Source organism: Corvus hawaiiensis, chromosome 13, assembly GCF_020740725.1.
Source record: "Corvus hawaiiensis isolate bCorHaw1 chromosome 13, bCorHaw1.pri.cur, whole genome shotgun sequence".
In the NCBI taxonomy this organism is placed as follows: domain Eukaryota; kingdom Metazoa; phylum Chordata; class Aves; order Passeriformes; family Corvidae; genus Corvus; species Corvus hawaiiensis.
Window position 1 is genome coordinate 9936576 of NC_063225.1, and position 21148 is coordinate 9957723.

General features: G+C 41.4%; 1 protein-coding gene across 5 annotated transcripts in view; it reads right to left on the minus strand.

Moving 5' to 3' along the window:
* The window catches only part of CERS3 (ceramide synthase 3), a 43708-nt gene that overhangs the window by 15709 nt on the left and 6851 nt on the right, over positions 1 to 21148 (minus strand). For 2 of the 5 annotated variants that reach the window (XM_048317456.1, XM_048317455.1), the window contains exons 2-10: positions 13434 to 13616; positions 11780 to 11897; positions 9696 to 9814; positions 6093 to 6150; positions 5177 to 5227; positions 4178 to 4270; positions 3798 to 3926; positions 2102 to 2208; positions 649 to 805 (exon numbers count right to left, since the gene is read on the minus strand). In XM_048317456.1, coding sequence (XP_048173413.1) covers positions 649 to 805; positions 2102 to 2208; positions 3798 to 3926; positions 4178 to 4270; positions 5177 to 5227; positions 6093 to 6150; positions 9696 to 9814; positions 11780 to 11897; positions 13434 to 13615 — 1014 coding nt within the window. In that variant the 5' untranslated portion in view covers position 13616. Of the gene's footprint in view, positions 1 to 648; positions 806 to 2101; positions 2209 to 3797; positions 3927 to 4177; positions 4271 to 5176; positions 5228 to 6092; positions 6151 to 9695; positions 9815 to 11779; positions 11898 to 13433; positions 13617 to 16466; positions 16578 to 19995; positions 21121 to 21148 lie in introns of those variants that run through there. The other 3 variants (XM_048317454.1, XM_048317453.1, XM_048317457.1) reach the window with 3 other exon arrangements.

The following is a 21148-nucleotide window of genomic DNA, read 5'->3' on the forward strand; positions in this document are numbered from 1 at the left end:
AAATGGCAGTTTTCTTCAGAGGTTTTTCCCATATGAGTTCTCTACAAGGTAAAAGCAGCTTAGGCAGCACCAGACTTGCACTGTTTCTCTGCTCCAGCTGAACATGACAGTATTTCATGGAGTCGTAATATAATACCAGATATGCTTCATATGGTTTTTGTGATCCAAACCCAGTGTTCAAGTTTATTTGACCTCAGATTTAGGCAAATCTGAAGAAATTTAAATACTGCAGAGAAATTTTAGTCAAAACTCTCATCACTCACTTCTCTTCTGTTTTGCTAAGTTGCTACAAAGCCCCGCAACAAAAGATTGCTTTCACTCAGAACACAAGAATTCCTTAGGAGTTCTAGACCATCTTAGGGCATCAGTTTTTGGGAAAGCTCATTTCTCATTTACTATTGGTACAAAACATAAAATAGAAGCAAAAAAACCCCCGTTCTAGCTGAAGTTTTTATATTCCAACCAAGACCTTGGGTGTGACAATGAGAGGTAGAAAGCACATTTGAACATCTCTCTGCTTTGCAGATCCCTATCAGAAATGCTGACTTGAAAGGTCAGGGAAACAATAAAATTCCAAGTTAATCTATTGGAGGTATTGGCATCTGTTTGATACTTCACATACCTTTCTGAGGAAATGAAATTTCTTACCTTTAGGAAAACGAACCTTTTCAAAATCTTGAAAATTAAGTAACCCCAATATAAATGCAAGCCTTGGAGGATCAATAGCATCCCATTGAATAAAAAATACGCTATGACAGGAGTTGTGGAGTAGTAGGTAGGCTGATACAGTGTAGCACGAAGAATCCTAAAAAATAAAGATCATTGTTATGGTGCAAGAGCTCTGCTTTATGCTATGTATACTTATTTCTAATTTCATATTCCAAACTGATTAATATTAAAAAGCTCTGCAAAGATCATAGATTAATTAACAAGCCCTGCCTTGACTAGATTGTGCATCTCTGTTGAAATATAGACTTCAGAAGATGAGAAATTCGAGTCTGGCATGAAAGTATTCTAAGTGAGGTTAGAAAAAGTCGCCGTTTTTCAGATCTTCATCTCTGTGTGGTCTAGATACTGTGCAACTCAGAGCTTGTCTATGCCTTTTTTTAGTGTAAATTCTCTCTAATCTGAAATCCACAATCCAGAGAAAATCCTACAGGCTTTGCAACAGGGCTTTTCATTAATTAACATATGTTTTGTCCATCTTCAGACTTCACTACTTCTACATTATTTGGGGCTTTTTGAGTCCCTTTAATCTCATCATGTTTTGCTTCCAAGCTCAGGAACTGAAGAACAAGAAACTCAGTGAAGCAAAATGATTGCAGATCACTTGTACAGTTAATTAAAAAAACAACAATAAAGTAAAAAACTAAGCATTTCTGAAAGAAAATACTACAGGAAATTAAAGCCTTATGTTGATCAATGTTCAGAGCTATTAATTTAACCAGCTTGAGTCTCTAAGGGTTTGTCCATGTGCAGGGAGGGGCAAATTAGAGCTGTGAACGTGAAACACATTAAACACTTTTTAAAAGATAAACATGTTAAGCACCCATGTGGATACTCCAAGCAGATTAAATCATAGCACTCCAAGGCATGAAAGTACTTCGCAAGTTAAGATTTACTTGTGCTGACTTCATAAATTAGTTGGTTCACCTAAACTTCTCTGAGTGCTCCTCATGTGAGCGAGGTGAGGCACTACCCACAGACTGGGTAGCAGAAAGAAGGTTCTACAAAAAATTAACTACAATCATGTACTCTGACTTTGCAGCTGCAGCAGAAGGGGTGGAATGAAAGGGAAAATTATTTCTCTTAGTTAAGGAGCTCAATCCCCTTGAAAATGCAGGGGCTCATAGCATTTAACTGCTATTTACAAAACTGAGTTAAATAATACATAAAAGTCTTTATTTATGTTCAAGAGGCTCATTTAAAACTATTTTTACTTAAGAATTTTTAAAGAAAATGACAGTTTTTGTCAATTTTCTCACTAGCAGAATTTTCAAGTCCAGTCCATTCCTTTCCTTTTTCCATCACAATCAACACTAAACTTTCAGGGGGAGTGGGAATGAAGTAAAAGCCTGTGACTGGATTAAATATTGCTTACCAGAAGGGGAACAGGATTATTCTGGTGATGAAGAATGCGATAGAAAAGATGATAAACAGCATGTTGCAGGTTTTCTCCCAGCGAGCATAATTAAACATTTTGGCTGCCTGCAGTGGATAAAAACCCCCAAACATATCGTAAATATTCTCTGAAATAAATTCTGCATTTTCATAAATAAAGACTCATCTTCCACGTAAGCAGGAGGAATATTTCCTCCCAGTTTAACATGTAAAAAAATCATTTTACTGATACCTAATAAAGCAGCATCAGACCAGATTCTTTGTTTATATTTCTCCTTTCATCTTGAAGGAAAGGACTCTGCATCAAAGGCCTAAAGAACAGCTCTCCAACCAGAATATAAAGTGTCATGGAAACACAAAGTGCTCTTTAGAACAGAGATAATTCCTCATTTTTCTACCAGATTCCAAACAGGCTGAATTCCAGGAGAAGCTGCTGGCTACACCTGCACACTCCAGGAGTGGCAGTGACCCCTTAAATGCAGGTGTTCTGGGACATGCCTGTTACTGACCTTCCTCTGGGCCTAATTCAGCTCCTGTCTTCTCCTTTTTGAGAGCAGGAGATCTCAGTGCTGGTTTCTATCCCACTAATAAAGGCTGTAATTGCTACTTCTCCCCTAAATGAACCATCCAGCTCTCCATGCTCCGTTAGGAACCACCCTGGGCACTGGTGAGCAAAGCAGCTGTTTTCAAGTGTGAGCAATGTTGCAGGTGCCAAGCCTAAGTTTTAAACAGCAGCTTGATTAACATATTTTCTTCTCCTTCTTTTGAGTGGCAAGGCTGGATTCAGTTATTCTGGTACTCAACTCCAGTTTCCATCCAAGTGCTATACTACCAGTTGTCAACCCAACTGTTTGTAAGGCCACACAGTTAATTGGACCTAGGAGCAGTTCAGGATTAAAAGTAACCCAGCAGGAAAACCTGTTTAATCTGGACCAGTCCCAAGTGCACAACTCCACAGTTGATAGTTCTGATACAATAAGATAGAGTATCAGGAACAGAAATGGACAGTGACAGATTAACAGCCTACAAAGGCTGCTTACACTGGCACTGCCACCAAAAGAGGTGATGACACTGTGCTCTCAAAGCTGGTGTTATAAACTCAGGGTAATTCTAGTGAAGGAAACACTGTGTTTGTCTTCCAAGAAACCCAGCAGCAAGTCTGTGACTACAGTGCTCTGTGCAAAGCAGGACGCTTCTTAAACACTTCTACTGATACTTAGCGCAGGGAAGGGACTTTCCCTTCAGTCCAAGAGAAGAAAGTTCTCCAAGAAGATACCTGATACAGGTTGGACTCGATGTTAGAGGTCTTTTCCAACCTCAGCAACTCTGTGATGCTGTGGACAACCTGGTCTAATTTTATCAGTGAAACAAGAATAACCCAGGGACGCAGCTTTATTTCTAGTCCCTGTTCTGTACTGAAGAAGTTCTTGTCTGCTCTTTTCTCATAATGGATTCTGTAACAAAGTATTAGCTTAAATCTGGAAGCTCTTTTTTTATCTTACAAGTAACAAATCTGCAAAGCTATGTCCCTGTGGGGATAGGAAAGGATCATATGAAACTCGTGGCAAAAAGATTAAAATGTTACTGGCACCAAAACCAAAATCCCAACAACCAAAAAACTCAGGACAGAAAAAAGAAAAAGAAAAAAATAAAAGCAAGCTGGATAGCAGGGTTACCTCGAGCCAGAAATCCGCAGTGTCGTGCACAAAGATCACCAGAGTTCCAAGCCGCACATAATTGCCACACCAAGAGCCACTCATCAAACCGATGGCTGCCAGGTGATGAACGACATGAGCCATAAAATCCTGGGAACGACAGAAGAAAATAAAGGTAAAGCCGATCAAGTAGAGTCCCTGAAGGTCTCCGACTTGTCAGCCCCCAAGCGCTGCCCTGGCAGCCGGGGATTCACGGCGGTGTGCGGGATGCCAGGCGCAGACTGATGCTGCCCTCAAGTGGCTGCACCAAATCCCGGATGCAGGCGGTGCTTTCCTTACAAACACCTTCTCCCTGCTCACAGCAACAGAGGCTCAAGCTACAAACAAGCACAACCACTTGCCTTCCGTTTGTTGTCAATCCCAAGGGTGAATAAGAGAGACCAGTAAAACCCGATCTCGGCCATGTAGTACCAGTACTGGGATGGCAGCAGGGTCTGTGATGAAGAAAAACACTGTTAACTCTGAGAACAGGAGAAAGTAAATGTCAAGTGAGATTACTTTTTTCTTTTCCTGACTTCTGCTCCTCTGCTGAGTCTTGCATAAAAAATTAAGCTAAATTAAATTCTTGTCCTGGGCTTCATTAAGAAGGATGTTCAGAGAGCCAAGTATTTTAACCTTTGCTCAGCTCAAACTCTCAATTCCCACAGTTCCTCCCCCACCTCTGGATTTTGACATGCTTTTCTCCATGTTTTTGTCAAAGAATTACATGCAGAGTCCTTCTGCATTTAATTACAAACAACTGCAAATAACCCCCCCATTTTGGTAAACAATGAACATAATAAACATTCACACATCCCATGACTGAAATGTCAGTTATTTATGATAAAATCCTATGGATCTGCCTAGGGGAGAGCGGAGCTTGGCTGCTCCCTTGGGTCAATACACTTCCCAGGTGGCAGGTATTACCAGGCACTGGGAAAGCTCAGCTGGGAGGCAGGATTATTTGTATTCCTGGCCCCTGACTAGGACAGGACTAAGAAGGCAGTGGGATGGGGCAGGGTTATTAAAATAAGAGTGCCTTGAAACACCATGGGGCCTGGAGCAGTGCAAGGGCTCTGCACTGAAACTGGGAGCACTGATAAGATCTGCAGTAAGTAACTTTATCCCGGGGTGGGTGGAAATAACAGTGGTCTGGCTGGAGGGGGGAGTTGCAGCACAGGCAGATCCCAGGGAAGTCCTGCAACAGTCAACAGCACTTCCCAAGAAAAGGCAGGAGGCTCTGGTGCCACACCTCTTTAGGTGGTGCCAGTGTGGGGGAAAAGGCTGCTGTGGATTACCCCTTCCAGTGGGGAAATACCTGGAATGCCTGGAGGCCACTGGCCCAATGCCAAAAAGCTCACCTGAAAAGGATAACCAACCCACGTCTGCCATATGTCGTAAAACCAGGGTTTCTGGGGAAGACACATCAGTCAGACACTGCTCAGCTCAGCAACAATAATCATCTTAACTCAAAATCTTCACTACTTCAAATCTCTCTAAGTGGAGCAGGCTAAGAAGCTGTAATCTTGATAACTGTTCTCCACCAGTTTCTAAAGGGAATTTACATCTCAGACTTATTATATTGTTCCCAGCTTTCTGGCTTCTTTTCAGGACACCTGAAACGTTCCAGTTCATAATTTCATCATCCAAAGCAGTGGGTGTGTGTTTTATTACTGCAATTACTCAAGATATGTTGCCACAGTGATTAAATTTGCTGTGTTTACCAATCACACACACCAGTGGCTCAGGATGATAAACTGTTTGGGGAGGAGGGCCAGATGAGCAGACACACGCCAGGCGGGATCTGTTCCACTGCTCTGGGGAAGCATTAGTGACACCCCAGGCAGGGCTCAAGGAGTTACAAGCACCACTCTCTAATGTTATTCCCAACTTCTGACTCAGCAGCAACACCTCAGTAAATAGCTGTGACCCCCAAAAATGCTGCCAGAAAAAAGTTTATGGCCTCCTCTGAGAAAAACATGGCCATGTGATGCATTTGTAGGTGTTAACAAGGCATGTTGTAAAACCATCTGCATGGCTTCTTCAAGCTTGCCTTAAAAATACTGATTACTCATAAAATTGTTTATCATAGAAGGTCAAAAGTGAACTTAAAAATTAAATCTCAGTGCATACTGCAGCCCATAATCTAGATTACATACGCCAAAGATCTAAACCCACAGAGCCACTGAAACCACTGAGTCTTTCAATGGGATTCAAGAAAATCTAGAAATGATTTTGTTGAAAATAGAGTATCATTCTTTCAAAAAGTTCACTTACATCATACAGAAATAGAAATCCAACAATGGAGGATGTCAGATAAAATGAAAATCGCCAGCTGCAAAATTGAAATGAAAAAATAGGAACAAAACATTATATTTTGTAAAGATATTGTCCTGAGCCATAATTACTACAAATCATTGTATGTCACAGACAATCTTCATATAAACGTGGCCTCACACTCTACATTAAGGATTGCCACATATTAACTGTATCTGCATTATTAATATTTAAATATTTAAGCTTTGACTAATTGCTAAAGTAGGAAATTCTTTTACATTATCACAATACAGATATTTCGATTGTCATGACAGTAGTAATTTTCCAGTCAGGCTTGAACAGATCAAGAGAATGACCACAGCAAGTGTAATAAATGCCCTAAAAATTGATGTTTGAGAACACAGACCTTTTCCTGTGTTCATTCTCTTCATCTCTCTCACCACCAGTTGCTGACAACAGGGGAACCTTATGAATTATTTAGCATCAACTGGGTTAGTTTACATCTTACTACAAGGTCTCTTACTTCATTAACTATAAACCTCATCTTTGACTGGGTGTGCCAAAATTTAGCCTGATCTAAGCTTTTTGTGGATTAAATGGATATCCAGCAAGGCAAATAAACCTTCCAGGTTTGCACCATCAGCCTGCTAAGTCAGCAAAGGGGAAAAGCCCTTGTGCGTCTCAGTGAATTGTGTTGTTGCTTTTAGGTGCCAGAGCAGGATGCTGTGATTGGAGCCACCAATCGGCCTGTAATGACTGGAGCCTGTGTGGGAGGTATTGTCTCTGGGACTGGGTGTGGCTGGAGCCTCAGCCCAAGCATTCCCACTCCCACCTCTACAGGTGATGGAAATCTCCTTCCTTTCCACTCTTTCCCTCGGCAGGAACAAGCCTGACCTTTCCCCTACACAGCTCTGCAAGATCAGTAGGAAAACACTGCAGGACTTCACATGCAAAGAAAGGTTGTGACCACCGGGACAGGCACACGGCCCCAGACCTGGTGAGAACCTGTTCTAGAACAGGAGGTATCCCAGAGGGGAGCAGCAAGCAGCTCCCAGAAAACCTAAACTCACTGAAAAGGAGAAAGCACCACAAGAACACTGTACCAATGAATTGAGAGATGTATAAAATGAGACTGTGGTTTTTGGCAAGTGTTAATGGAGTGCCAAATGAGAGAAGAGGAGGAGAAGCTGTGTGGTAAAAGCAGCCCCTCCTTTCTGAGCCCCACATCCCCTGGAGGTTGGTATCCCAGGAGAAAGAATGAGATGTTCAAAGACTGAGACAGTGTTTCATGAGAAAAACAACAAACAAGATATGAGGACGTGGAATGTTGGAGGCGAGACAAGATAATGTGTCTCACACCTGAGAAAGAAGTCATGAAAATAATTGTAAAATTGCCACTTGATACACATGATAAACAACTGTTTTACTTCTCAACTTTAAACCATCTTTCCTCAGATGATTTGAAAATAACTCTACACAACAACCACTGCATGTGCAGGAAGGATTTAGAGGTACATGGTGGAAATTAGGAGAGCAAATGGAAGGGGAGAGTGGAACCCACAAGTAATACCTGGCTCAGACTTAACCAAGAGATGCTGGAAAACACAACACTGTGGGCATGGGGCAGACTTTACACAGGGGCTGGTTCTGCCCTCACGCCTCCCATTCCAAACAGGGAGGTGTGAGTGGTCCAGTGGATATGGCTGGACTGATTCCATGTTGATTGTAAAGTGCAAGCGGTTTTCTGAATCAGAGCCAAAGTACAGAGCACCTACAAGGCTGTGCCATTAGTCCCCAGCCCTACAAATATATATTGAATACATTTAGCAATAAACAGCACTCCAGATGAACTCATATGTGCAAGACTGCCAGAGCACTACCTCATTTTGCATTTAGCCAAGCTTCTTTATGAATTTGGTGAATAAAACCTGAAGTAAAATTCATCCAAATTCACCAAATTTTACTCAAGTGCCTTTTAAACTCTGATCCTGGCCACCAGAGAGAGCACTGAACAATAGCTATGCAAGAGGATTTTCTGGTTTAACTTCAGGAATCTTTTCTCTTGAACTGAATGTAACAAAAAAGAACTTAGTAGAGGGAGTTAAAGGCTGGTAAGTCTTACAAGGCAGTGAAGGTTTCATGCAAAGGGCTTTCCAAACCCATGTTGATTAACTGGGAGCACTAATAGCTTAAGTATGGTTTAGATCTGGCCCATCAGATTTTCCTTGTGATTCAGAAAAAAGATCCTGGAGATTGCAGGCTTTCAAAAAATTTCATAACACTCATAACACTGACTACTAGTGTGGAATAAGTCTGTTCCTCTTTTCTATTTTTTTTTTTTTTTTTTTTTTTTTTTTTGCCTAGAGTATTCAATTAAATTCACTGACAAAGAGCAGAGCAAGGTTCACAAAATTGCACAAGAGAAACCTGTTTGCTTCATTCTCACTCAAGCTGCCAAGCAAGTTTGAATTTCAGTCTTTAGCTGTGTGTTACTGGAGACATGAATCCACAGCAGGCAGGTCTTTTAGCAATAGCAGGAAATCTTACTGCCACTTGTGAAACAAAATTAGTTGATCCCCAAAACAACAGTAGACATAAACCATGTCAGGAGAGTTTACTCAACTCAGACTTCAAAAAGACACACCTCTGTCTATCAACTGGATTTATGTCCTACAGAGGACACCACTAAATCATCAACACATTGATTCACGCTGAAAATAATCTTGATGAAGTACTAAACTTTGAGCTCTGTGCTGTACTTTTAACCCTCATTCCTTAAGCTAATCTACAGTAACAGAGGTTCAATATTACAATCAGGTGAATTTTTGCCAATGTAATTATGCTAATGAAAAGCCAGACACACAGAGCATTTGAAAGTGCTTTACACTCATACAGTTAATGTCAGTACCTGAAAGGGATGAGGTATGTAAGTAAAGCCATGCCCATTTGGGGATTTGCAATTTGTATGGGATTTTAGATCACACTAAGTGTTTAGGTATGAGGAAGTTCTCACACAAGTGAAAAATCACATGCAGGAGGTTTTGAAACTTTTTACATATTCATTGCTATCACTCAAAGCTGCCCACTCTCAGCAGTGAGTTTGAGTTCCTGTTTCACACAGTATCCCATGATCAAGCTGTGGCACCTGCCCTTTAGTCTGGATGCCAAAATTACTGCTCTTGAACTGACTTCACACACATGACAGCATCCCCAAAATGACAGCATCCCAAAATGACAGCATGGGTACAAACATAAACCAGGGTAAGCACTTTTGTTCCCCTATGATTACTGGCAGACAAGAAAATATTTTCTTCTTCTCTGCCTGTTTTCATCTTACACTTTGTACCAGGAGCCTACAAATCCATTATTCCACAAAGAAGAAAACTGTAAAATATTTTTAAGGTATTTCTTTTGCAGGAGAAACACTTAACCTAATATTTTAACCACCATTTGGAGGATGCTACTAGATCCTTTCAACTTGTTTATGCATTCAGAAACCAAAGCTCTCACCAGGCAGACCCAGCCTTCTGGAAAGGGGGGACCTCACTCATTTTCTCCAAAAGAGTAAAGCACATGATAACCAAAAGCATTGTCTTTCCTTACAAAGCTTCCTGGAATTTCCGGAGCACTGTTGGGATCTCAAGGTTTCGCCGTCTCCTGAACCATTTCTCCACCAAATGGACGGTGCAGTTGCACTTTTTGGCAAGGCCTTGGATCTCTGACTGCAAGAAATGAAACAGTGTTAGCAGTAGATGCGCTCCAACATCACTTTCATTTATTTTGTAGTTCAGAGAGCAGCTTCCCACTGTTGTAAGATCTTAATTTAAAAATATTACCAATATTAAATATGCATGGGGGGGGGGGTATTTTTGAGTAATGCTCACAGAAACCCTGGATTTTTATTTATATAAATAAAGCAGGCACAAAGTGAACAGATCCACAAACTGTTCTATTGTCTTTCTGGTGGCTCCTGAGAGTTTCAGGGATGCAACTTTTACTGTTAGATGAGAGCTTAAACTGGAGGGGGAAGTGCCAGGTATGAACACACGTGAACATTGCACCAAATATCTCACATAATGATAAATAATAATTTGTTTATATTTAAATGAGTCTCACAGATGAGATGTAGCCTGGAATTAAGGTGACCTGAGCGCTGTTGTCAAATCCAATGCAAGTCAATGTATTGTCCTGAGCAAGGTCCAGACTGCCCCCCCTCCAACACCAGAGCTAAACTGGGGGTGGAACATGGCCTAGAACTGCACGTGGCCATTGGGGTGCCACACCGCAGGGTCTCTGTATGCTCTGTGCTCCCAAGGTGACCAGACCAGCATGGGCCCAACATGAGGCAGTGAGACTCCTGCATTTCAGGGTGCTCTGTGCCCCAAGTACAGCAGCCTGTGGACTTCTTCCTGCTCCTCCATCCTCAAATGCAGAAGGCGTGGGATGACCTCCCCAGGGCTGCCGCAGGAGCAGGGAGAGTTTTTGACTCATCCCTGGGGAAGTTCTTTCCTCCCAAGGGCAGTATGCAAATAGTGGGTGGCAGCAGCGCTGCCTCCACCGGGGTGAGGCCAGTCCAGTTAGTCTCCTACCCTCTGGGAAACCTCTGGAATGTGAGAAAAGGCACCTCAGCTGCCAGGGAGGGCAGGAGTGCAAACAGTCGCCGTGTCCAGCCCACGCTGCTGGCTCCGAGCTCTCTGCTTGCCACTCAGGAATAGTGACTGTTTCCACCCATATGCCCTCAACTGCCGGCCAGGCTTTCCCAGGCACACTGGTCCCCAAGCTGGACAGTAAAGGAGGCAGCCTGAATCCATGCTCTGAGGAGTCTAAAAATGCTGTGCTTCCTTTCAGAAATCAAATGTCAAACTTTACTCATGCAGAAGGAAGGAATGAAACTGAGACCACGATGCTTGCCCAGGGAGAGAAGAACTCATGTGTTAACACCCATACATTTATTCCTGATGTTATCAGGCAAAAGACACAATAAAAGAATAATAGAGTTAGGGATAGAATGCCAAGTTCCACTACCAATAATTATCAAAATCCCTCATTACGAGAAAGCACATATTTCTTTCAAAACCAGTGTAGGAAAACTGCAATTGTTTGGGAACTGTAGTCAGGTAAATGAACTTCCTGAGGCTGCACTCACAGCAAAGTACCTGCCTCCCATCAACAATCAAGTTGCCTCATTTTTGGAGGTGACAAGCATTGGCTAGTCTTTTTTCCTTGTTCAATTTTAAAAACAAACAGCAAGGTAATAGAAGGATTGCTTTTCTTTCTCACATAAGCCAGGATTAAGTATGCAGCAACATAATGGATCAAAAGGCTTCCATGCCAGCATTTCGATATTATTGCCTGCAATAAATATGATCCTGCTTTCCAGCAACAGACATCAGCTGAAGTTTTCTCCAAGCAGAATAATTTAAAGATGGAACACTGATTTTCAGTGGAAATATTATTAACAGCCTAACCTAGAACAGCATGCCAGAAAATTAAATATCTTAAATTTATTTTCTGTTCCGGATGCCAACTACCCTTGTCAGCAGAACAGCAACAAAAACCCAAATAAATTAAGTCATCTGTCAATCAGCTGGAACTCATCCCATGATGTCATTGCTGAGAGCTGATTGAAACAGTAAGAGTGGGATTTTCCAAAACCAAAACGAGTTTAAAAGAATGAGAATCCTTACTTGGGATGGATGTCTTGAGCACTCTCGGAAATAACTCTCTAACACAGGATTAGGCTGTGGCTTCACACGTCTTACATTCTTTATACCCAAGGCTTTTGCTAGAGGTATAGCAACATATCTGAAAAGATACGCCATGAAAAGCTTTAGAAATACAACACAGTTACAAGACCTTGGCTGTTCTCATGCCAGGATATGAAGAAAATAAATCTGATGCAATCTAATCTGCCATAGAATGTGCCAGGGCTCTGAGAAAAAGGGATCTCCCTCTAACTAATCCCAAGAGGGAACCACAGCTTATCTGCAGTTATGCAACGAAGAAGACCCACGACTGCAGTTTGCGGCCATGAAATGCTACAAAACTAAAGGAAACATCCTGGCTTTTGTGTCCATCAGAGGTGTGTTGGAGTTGAGTGAAGGGAGACCGGATGGTCTCTCCATGTGAGCTCAGGGATTGCTACTGGGCTACTTGCTCCCAGTGGCAGAGCCACTTGGCACCTTCTTCACTGGGCCACCACCACCCACTCTGGATCCAGCCTGTGGCACACAGCCATTCCCTAAGACTGATGGATTCTATTTCCCTTCCCTTTTCCAACCCAAATCACTGCAGAGCATGCCAAAGGTTTCGCCCTTCTGCTTGGGCAGGGTGTTCTGAAAAGCCCCCTCCCTCCTGCTGCTATCAGCCATTGATTCCTCATTACTCATAGCAGTGGTCAGCTTTCCTCAGGTTCCCTGCAGCCAGATGTGTGGGCTAATTACCCACAGCAGCCCTTTCCAACAGCACTGCAGTGAGACACGCTTGGGCAAGCATTTGCTCAAGAGACACTGGGAATGGTTATGAACATATGATCCAAATTACTTTTGATTTCCAGCATGAATGATCTTATCTGCTTCTGTTTTAAGTCTGTCCAACTTACGACATTCCAAATTTCCTCACTCTGCCCTGAAATAATTATAAAAACCTAATAATCACATTTTTTAGAGGAAAAAGGAAAGAAAGTAAAGCAAAAAAGATACAAATAAGTAAGTCAAAACACTGCAAATCTTAACATAATTGTAGCTTTCTTCTGTGGAGCCAACCTCTGCCTGTCCCCTAAGATTCCAGCTGCAGAAGCAATCCATTTTTTGGTGCCAAAGTGAGGGGGAAAAAAGGAATCTGCTTTACTAGATCTGCATAAAATGTTCACACAAAACTTTGAGATCCCTTCAGTCTGCTTAGTTTGGCTACAAAGAGACACCTGGGATCTATCAGCCTCACACGAATGTTCTGGTGCAGGACCAAATGAGAGGTTTGGTTGGGAGGACAAATCTCTCTATCCTTCCACTGAAAGAGAAAAAGGAAACCCAAATGGTTTAGAATTAATTGTATCTCTGGTGAAGGGACATAATTAGAAGTATCCAAAGTATCCAAAGAAGTATTTCCATGTTCTAGAAAAGCTGGATAGAAATATTTTCCTTCTGGATTGGACCACAGCCACATGTACCTAATAATGAAAATATTTCCCAATTTTTCACCTGCCATGTTATCTGTACTAGATCTTCCTAATAAACCACCAACTAATTCTCATCTATAAAACATAACATTGATCAACAGATATCTCATTTTCAGCATTAATGAGGATTAACATTAGCATCATACTGCATTTCTGTTTCTTACCTTTCACTGAAGAATCGGATGATCAGCAATACAAAAGCATATGGGATTGTGGCATATAACTGATGTGGTTTGGGAAAGACAAGTCCATCATGGTCTACAAAATCTGCCCATGTGCAATTGATGGGCATCCAGATATTCTCCCACCAGAACCAGCTGTTGAGTGTCTTTAGGATGTACGCCATGCTAAGTAAATAAAGAGAGAATTAAATTTATTCCTCATGTATTAAAGAGAAAATGCATGAAAAAAACCCCATATTGAGCCTTGTTGTGCAAAGCCAGTAAAGTCAGTGTTCTCAGGGGAAAAAAAAAAATATCATACAGGAAGCTAAAACCCTTTTGGGTTTAGAACAAGCAGGTGGGATTATAACCCAGCAGAAAATAAAATAATAGAGCCAAATTTTGATCTGATATAAACCAATACAGGGCCTTTGAAATCTGCACAGGGAGGTACCTGCTGTCTCCTTTCAGTCACTCACACTACACTGCTTCATACCTGCTCAAGCCTCTGGCAATACTCATGTATTATCTATCATATTAATACTAATGAGAACTCATCTTCCTGAGGCTACCTTTATAAATTAAATATAAGTGGGAGGAAGAGTGGAAAAGAAATGAGAAAGTCCAGGGAGTGCCTCAATTCCGTAGTAATGTGGATATTTCACTAATGAATTACTGCTGTTTAATATGCTAATGGAAATATACCCTGAATTTGCAAACACCTGTGCATAAGAACAAGTGGGAAAAAAAATACAGTGTATAGCAAACTTTTTCTGGGAATTGTAGGAAATACTATGATTTAACTGTGACCAAAACCTAGATCAGGAAAAAATGTCTAAAACCAGTTCTGGAAGGAAAAAAAAAAAAAAAAAATTTTTTTAAAAAAAAAAAAATCACTTTAAGTATTTCATTCTTGTAAAATCCTCCTTTTTAACCTTAGCAGTCTACATTATATATTTAGAAATTGTCGTTCTCACTCATTTATCTGTAAGGACTTTACACTACAAACATGTTACATATATCCTATAAAAATATCCTAACACTGAAGAAAAATAAAAGTTACTGTAACATCTTCATAAGGCTGAAACACATTTTTCCATGATTTCTAGGAATAGTAAATTTGAATTATTTTTTCCATGTTAAAATTTTCTATAAACCAGGAAAAACATAAGGAAATAACTGATTTCATTGAAACATAGCTTTGCTGAGGAAACAGTTGAGCTGGGAGGATGATTTCAACCAAATCTGTATCTCATCAGATCTCCCAGTGATACCTCTGTACAGGATCACAAGATAAGATCAAATCATGCTGAGGTCAGGCAGCAGTTCAGGCCTTTCCATGTTCTTCCAATCTGAGCAGGGAACACATGATTTTAGTTGTGCCTGCAGTTGGGTCAGGACACCATGTCCAGAGCATCCCACCAGCATTCCAGACCTGGACCTGGCTTTAATTAACAGTGGAGTCCACGTTAATTAACTGCCAACCATTGCTGGTCCACACTGGGCTGTTTCCACTACACTTGTGAAACAGTGACCTGTACCCATCAAACAGAGCTGGTTAACAGCACTGCAGATCCATTTACTGGCCGAGCACAGTAGTCAGAATTGAACTATTAATAACCTGGCCATTTAATCTTTTTAAATGCAGGAAGGGGACAGTAAAAACCTCTTGAATGAATCGTGTGTGTATAAGCAAATGCAAAAATAAAGGAGGGAGAAATCGCAATTGTTCCCGCACTGAGACTTTATATGCCAAGTTTCAGCCTAGAGCAATGTTTTACTGCTGAATTATAAACTCCTGGAAGTGGGGATTTATACCAGGGCTGCTAACAGACCCTAAACAGCAGCTTGCAGGCGCCATCCTAATGATGCAGGGCTTTGAAACATGACATTTTGGGTCAGACAGAAAGGCTTGCAGACAATAGAAGACCAGGGGAGAGCCTCGTTACACAGGTCTGCTTCCTAATATATCTGTATTTTTTAACTAGACTGTGCACTGCAAACTATCACAAACTGTAATAAAAATAGGTCAGCCTGTTATAGCACAGTGGAAGGAGCACTCACAGTTGCCTTGTGGTGAGAGGGGTTGGGACTGAGCATGCACCCAAAACATTTAAACTTTAGAAAAGACCAGTAGTGCATATTTTCTTATTGGATTCCTGGGATCTCACTAATTGATGGTTTTCTTCCACACACAGATGCCTCACCATATGATTACCCCTTAAACTAGTTAATATAGCACTATTAAACTAAGCTCTTAAGTACATGCTTAATCTTAAAATATAAGGGAATTCTGGGATTTGTGGTCTGCTCCGAAGTTCACATATTTCAGGGAAAATCTTTCCTCACAAACACTAAACAGCTTCATCAAAAGGTGGGTTCTTTGAAACTCTGCCTTCTGTAATCCCTGTATTTGTACCAGGACTGGCCTGGCACGTGGGGATTAAACCATCCTTGATGAACATTGCCCAAGTGATTCTGAGAAAACCAATGATGAGATTCCAAATCTGTCTGCAGCCTATTCTTAAGTTTCATTATTAAATTGGATGTTTTCACTGCAGCAAATCAGGCCATTCCCTGGGAAATCTTCAAGATTTCCATCTTCATAATAGCAGCAGTGAAATAGTAGGGTTGCTTTCCTGCCTCCCTTCAGCTCTCATCACGAGGTTCCTCGAGCACCTGGAAGGTGAGGAAGTCCTTACAAATACTGACCTGAGCAGGAGCAAGGGGGCAGCCATGGCCACCAGTCCCAGTGCTAGGATCAGGCTGGAGATACTGGATTTCAGAAGTAGATGGTTTTTTACCTGCACAAACTCTCACAAGTTGTTCCTCTCCCCTGGAAACACTGCTTTCAAAGAATGGGCAGTGGATGCAAAGGTCAAGCTTGGCCTGAGTTGGGACCAGCTCTAACTTAAAACTTTAAATCCTATCCAGCCTAAACCTCCTGTTGCTGAGTGCTGAGCTCAGAGCTTCTCCTCACAGCCTGTGGCAGCACCAAACAAGCAGGAGTGAGAAATCCAACAGTGAGTGACTCACCCTGCCCAGCCTAGGGTGGAAAACCTCTGCCTCTTCCCAGATCCCTATCCATACACCAGGGCTGCCAGAAACATTTTCATTCAAAAATTCCAGTTGTTGCTCTGGAAGGGGCTAAAAGTCAGTCAATAAAGATAGTTTAGAAAACTGAAGCTCCTCGGCATATCAGGGATTAAATACTCCCAGTAAAGAAACCAGATTGCCTCCCTGCTACAGAAGGATCACCTCTGTAATTTAATCTAGTTTTAATGGGCTACTGCAAAACAGGAAAATCAGGAATGATTACTTCAGGAGCTGCATCCTTTATAATTAAAGGAAAGCCCACACAGTTGGGAAGTACCAATGTGAAGTTTCTTTCAAAGCTCTGTTTTTTGGATCCTGGATATATTCAATGAAAAAAGTATTTTTAATGCTATTAAGCAAAGAAAAAAAAGGGCAAATTTGAGTTTGACAAAAGCTATGTGGCTGCATTTTGCAAGAAAAATTCAGGAGCTGCTTTGAAGTGGAATTTCTGGCTGCTGCAGTCTGAGGAATTAATAAAAAGAAACTGAGCCAAAGCTTTGATTGTATTCTCTGTACAAAAGCTCTTGCTTGCAAAAACTGCATTTCCAAAGCCAGGACTAAGAGAAGGCGATATCCAGGTTTGCAGGGTGTATTAGGAGGATTTCCTGTCCTTATTTACTGAATAAATTACAAAACCCAATGGATCAACAACACAAACATGCGAGTGAAAGTAACCTTAATTCTCCTAAGCATCCCCTTAGTCTACTTAGTGCGGCTCCAGAGGCGTAACAGGGAATGACTGAAATCAGCAAAAAGCAAGAAGAACATAATTCTCCTATTCCCCTCATAATTTGGCAGAACTGGTAAAGCTGGTGCAGTGACTGTTGGAAAAAATCAAGTCTCAGATATCAAAACAGATAGCACAGCTGTTCCAGGCTGTTCATCCTCAACATGAAACAAAAGTGGTTTCAAAGAGTAATTAAAGATCAGATCCACCATATCTCAGGCTTTGGTTCTGCTTAAGTGTCAGCAATATTTCCAAGAGTTAACACACAAGTTTCAGCTGCAGGTCTGTGTTCTAGTACAATCAGACCTTGATTTTTTTTTTTTTTTTTGGACATTGTGTGAAGAATCCCAACTGCATCTACCACCATGAAACAGGTGAAGAGAGATGGGTCGTGCACGCTGAACTGTGGTTTGTGGAGGAGAAGACTGGAGGAAGGATGCTGGATTGATGCTGCCACCTCTTTGCATCTTGTCTTTCCTCATCTTGTTTGTGCAAGTGGGAAAACATGATTCCAGTTGAATTCTGCACAACCTGAGGCACAGGGTGACTGACACCTCTCCCAGCCCACACACAGCAGCAGTGGCAGCACAGAATAAAGGAGCTGCTGGACTCGGTTTCCTCAATGAAACCCTGAAATACTGAATTAAAACAGCTGAATTAAGATTGCTGTGAGACCTTTAACTTCACATTTACTCTCTGGCTTGTACAAATCTCAACTGTAAACACTTTAAGTGCCTCGTTACAGGGCAATTACAGCATTTTGCTTCTTTTACTGTTTTTTCACATTACCTTGTAACTTGGGTACTATACTGAGCAGGCAAAAATAGCACTTTGAATAAATCTCAATTAAGGTGGCAAGTGAGTTTTGATTTTTCCCTGTTCCTTGGAAGAAAAAAAACCCACAAAAAGTGAACCCGACTTCTTTGAAATAATTCATTTTCTGGATGAAAGTCACCATGCTCTCTCTCTACTTAAAGGTAAATCATTTTTGAGCAGCTAAAATGGTTTCAGGTGATGGCAGGCTGCTGAGGAAAGTGAAATACAGTTCTCTCACTGTACACTTACAGTGCAAACTATGTCCACTTTCAAGCTTTAAAAATCCATAACATGAACATAGTGGAATAAGGACCTACGAAATAACTCAAAAAACTGCAATAATTCTAAGATAAAAAGTAATTGTTGGAAAAAACCCAAACCCTATCCAAACTAGAGGTTCTTAACAGATGCTTAATTCATGAAAAGTTGTACAAACCTAAAGGAAAAATACTTCTTGCTTTGAGGACTTAGTAACACTTGTCAGAATGTAAAGAAAAATCTTTATCAGATTTTTCTTCAAATTTTTACTGTTGGGGAAAGATGCAAAAAGGATAATTTTTTTACCAAAACTTTGTTTGAAATACAAACTTGAAGTTTAACTTAAAATGCTAAGCTACATAATGGAGATTTTACCAGAGCTGTGTCACTTATTTAAGGTGAAAGTAAAGGGCAGAGAAGAATCAAGCAGCAGAGGTCAGGACAAGCACATCAGTGGGAGCACAGAGGTACCACAGAACACGTGGAGGCAGCAGAACAGTGAGAACCAGAGGGGAGACCTGAGGGTGGAGAGGCTCTTGGCTTTTCAGTGGATGACTCAAGATTTTAAATTCGCCCTTGGAAGGCACGAAAGGGACCAGGAAGGTCCATTTGTGCTCTGGAGAACTCTGTTTGCAGCTTCCTGGAACAGGATCTTCAGCCACACTGTGTACCAGGGGCTCACACTTGGGCATCTATTGATGTTCTCCACACCACCCTGAGCCAGCAGCTGAACCAAGCCTGCTGTGCATCCCTGTTCCCAGCTCTCTCCTGGTTATCCCCTGCTTTGCAGTTCAACCTGCCCAGACATTCCCCACCCAAAAAGCCAACTGGAGGAGGAGCCAGAACGGAACTGGTCTTTCATAATTTCAGCCGCTTTGACATCCTTTTCATGTCCTAACAAATGCAAGGGAAATTTTCAGCTAAATGTGAGCCAGCATAGCCTCTCCATCAGCAGTGGCACCCAGCTGATGGGCTGAGCTAAGGAGGTAGTGAGAAATAGATACTGCAAAAATATGATTGGGGTTCCTCCATCTAAATGTTGTAGCATTACTATGAATTAACCCTTCTTGGCAGCTTGTTTAGGTGTGTTATTTATAGCATAAGCTTCTTCAGAGCTTCAAAAGATAAGTCTTATAAAAAAAACAAAACAAAGGAAACCTCTGTTAAACTGAGTTTCTTAAAATACTTTTTTTCTCTTAGCATTTTACAGAAAAAAAAAAATCAGAACTAGCCTTTTCAAGCAACTTAAATTCAAGGGTTTTTCTCTTATATAATCATGTCGATATCATTAGTTAACATTTATTCCTGTTAAGAAAATTTCCTCCCTTCCAGTTCAGAAAGAAGTGCTCTTAGAAGCACTTAATAGGATAATGGTACAACAAGTAGAAAAGCAAAGCTACTACTGTAACCTCTATTGCCTTTTTCTTCCCCACAAAAAGCAGTTCTCATAGGTTGGACTACTTAGTGGCAACATCTAAAATGTCATTAATGCCATTCCATTCTTTACCTGAAGACTATCATAAGAGTTACTCTACTCTTCCCTTATGAAACAATGTTAGAGACCAGCACATGCTGACAATTCAGAACATGGTCTGATGTAAGGAGCAGGGAAAAAACCCAACAAAACATACCAGGGCAGGAAAAAGGGACAGAAAAAGGAACTCTTACCTTTCTGATGTTGCAGGCAAAGAGACCATAAGCACATTAGCAGGGAAGAGGCATCACACTCACTACTCTGACCGAGGTAAACACGCCCTATCTCCAGAACCCTTTCAAATTCTTCTGAGACCCACCCAACAAAGCTGCACTTCAAGATTTCTGACTGAAGGCAATCCTGATGTCATCCACATCACTCCATGAAACTCGGGAGCAGTAATGCCAGTGCCTTCCCTGCTCGTTTCAACACAGCAGATGAAGAAATGTTTGAAGTCACGTGGTTTTTGTTGCACGATGAGAATTTGTCTCACCGTATATCGTTCTGCACACACACACAAGAGGATGCTGAGCCTGCTGAGGTTGCAGAAAAGGGAACACCAGACACATCACTTCACTCTGACAGGTTTTAGATTGTGGGGTTTTAAATAAAGTTAGAGAAAGGTTTCTACTCTTATTGACCACTCTCAGCAATACTTCCAGCCTCAATAAACTGAATGCTTTACAAGTGTTCCAGTTCCTCAGAAGATGTAAAATGGAATTTCTGAAATTCCTAAAGCAGAAGAAAGCACACACTGAGTGTGTGTTTGGTTAGAGATACCATATAAACATGTCAGTTTTACTTAACTTGATTGTTTCATTTCTTTTCTAATTCCATGACTAAGGAATCAAGCTGAAAGTCATTCCTCAGCAGCTCTCCCCAGTTTCAAATAACAGCTTTCAGAAGTGTTGGCATTACGTTGCATTCTGGTGGACACAGTAATGTTGTTGGAAAGTGAGAAGAGAACCTCACAGAGGAGCCAGGAGTGGAGAACCTTTTATTAGCCTTTTCTTCCTGCTTGTAGTCAGCAAACAGCAACCCAGGAAATGGGAACAGACTAGTCAGAGTTGAGCCAAAGCTCCATCTCACCCAGCACTGTCAGAAGGAAGCCAGGAGCAGATGGCTATGGAAGAGCACAAGAATGGAAGAAACACAAAGTAGTAACTGATAAGGCCCCGGCCGTCAGTAGTTTGGGGCTCCAAGACTTCCTGAACCACAGAAGGTGTCGGTAGGAATAACACCGGAGATGTTCCCTCCTGCAGGCCTTCCTTTCCACAACTCCTTTTGAGCATATTGAAACTTTCATCTTAATCTATAAGCCTGCCATGAAAGATGTGACTCAGGCAA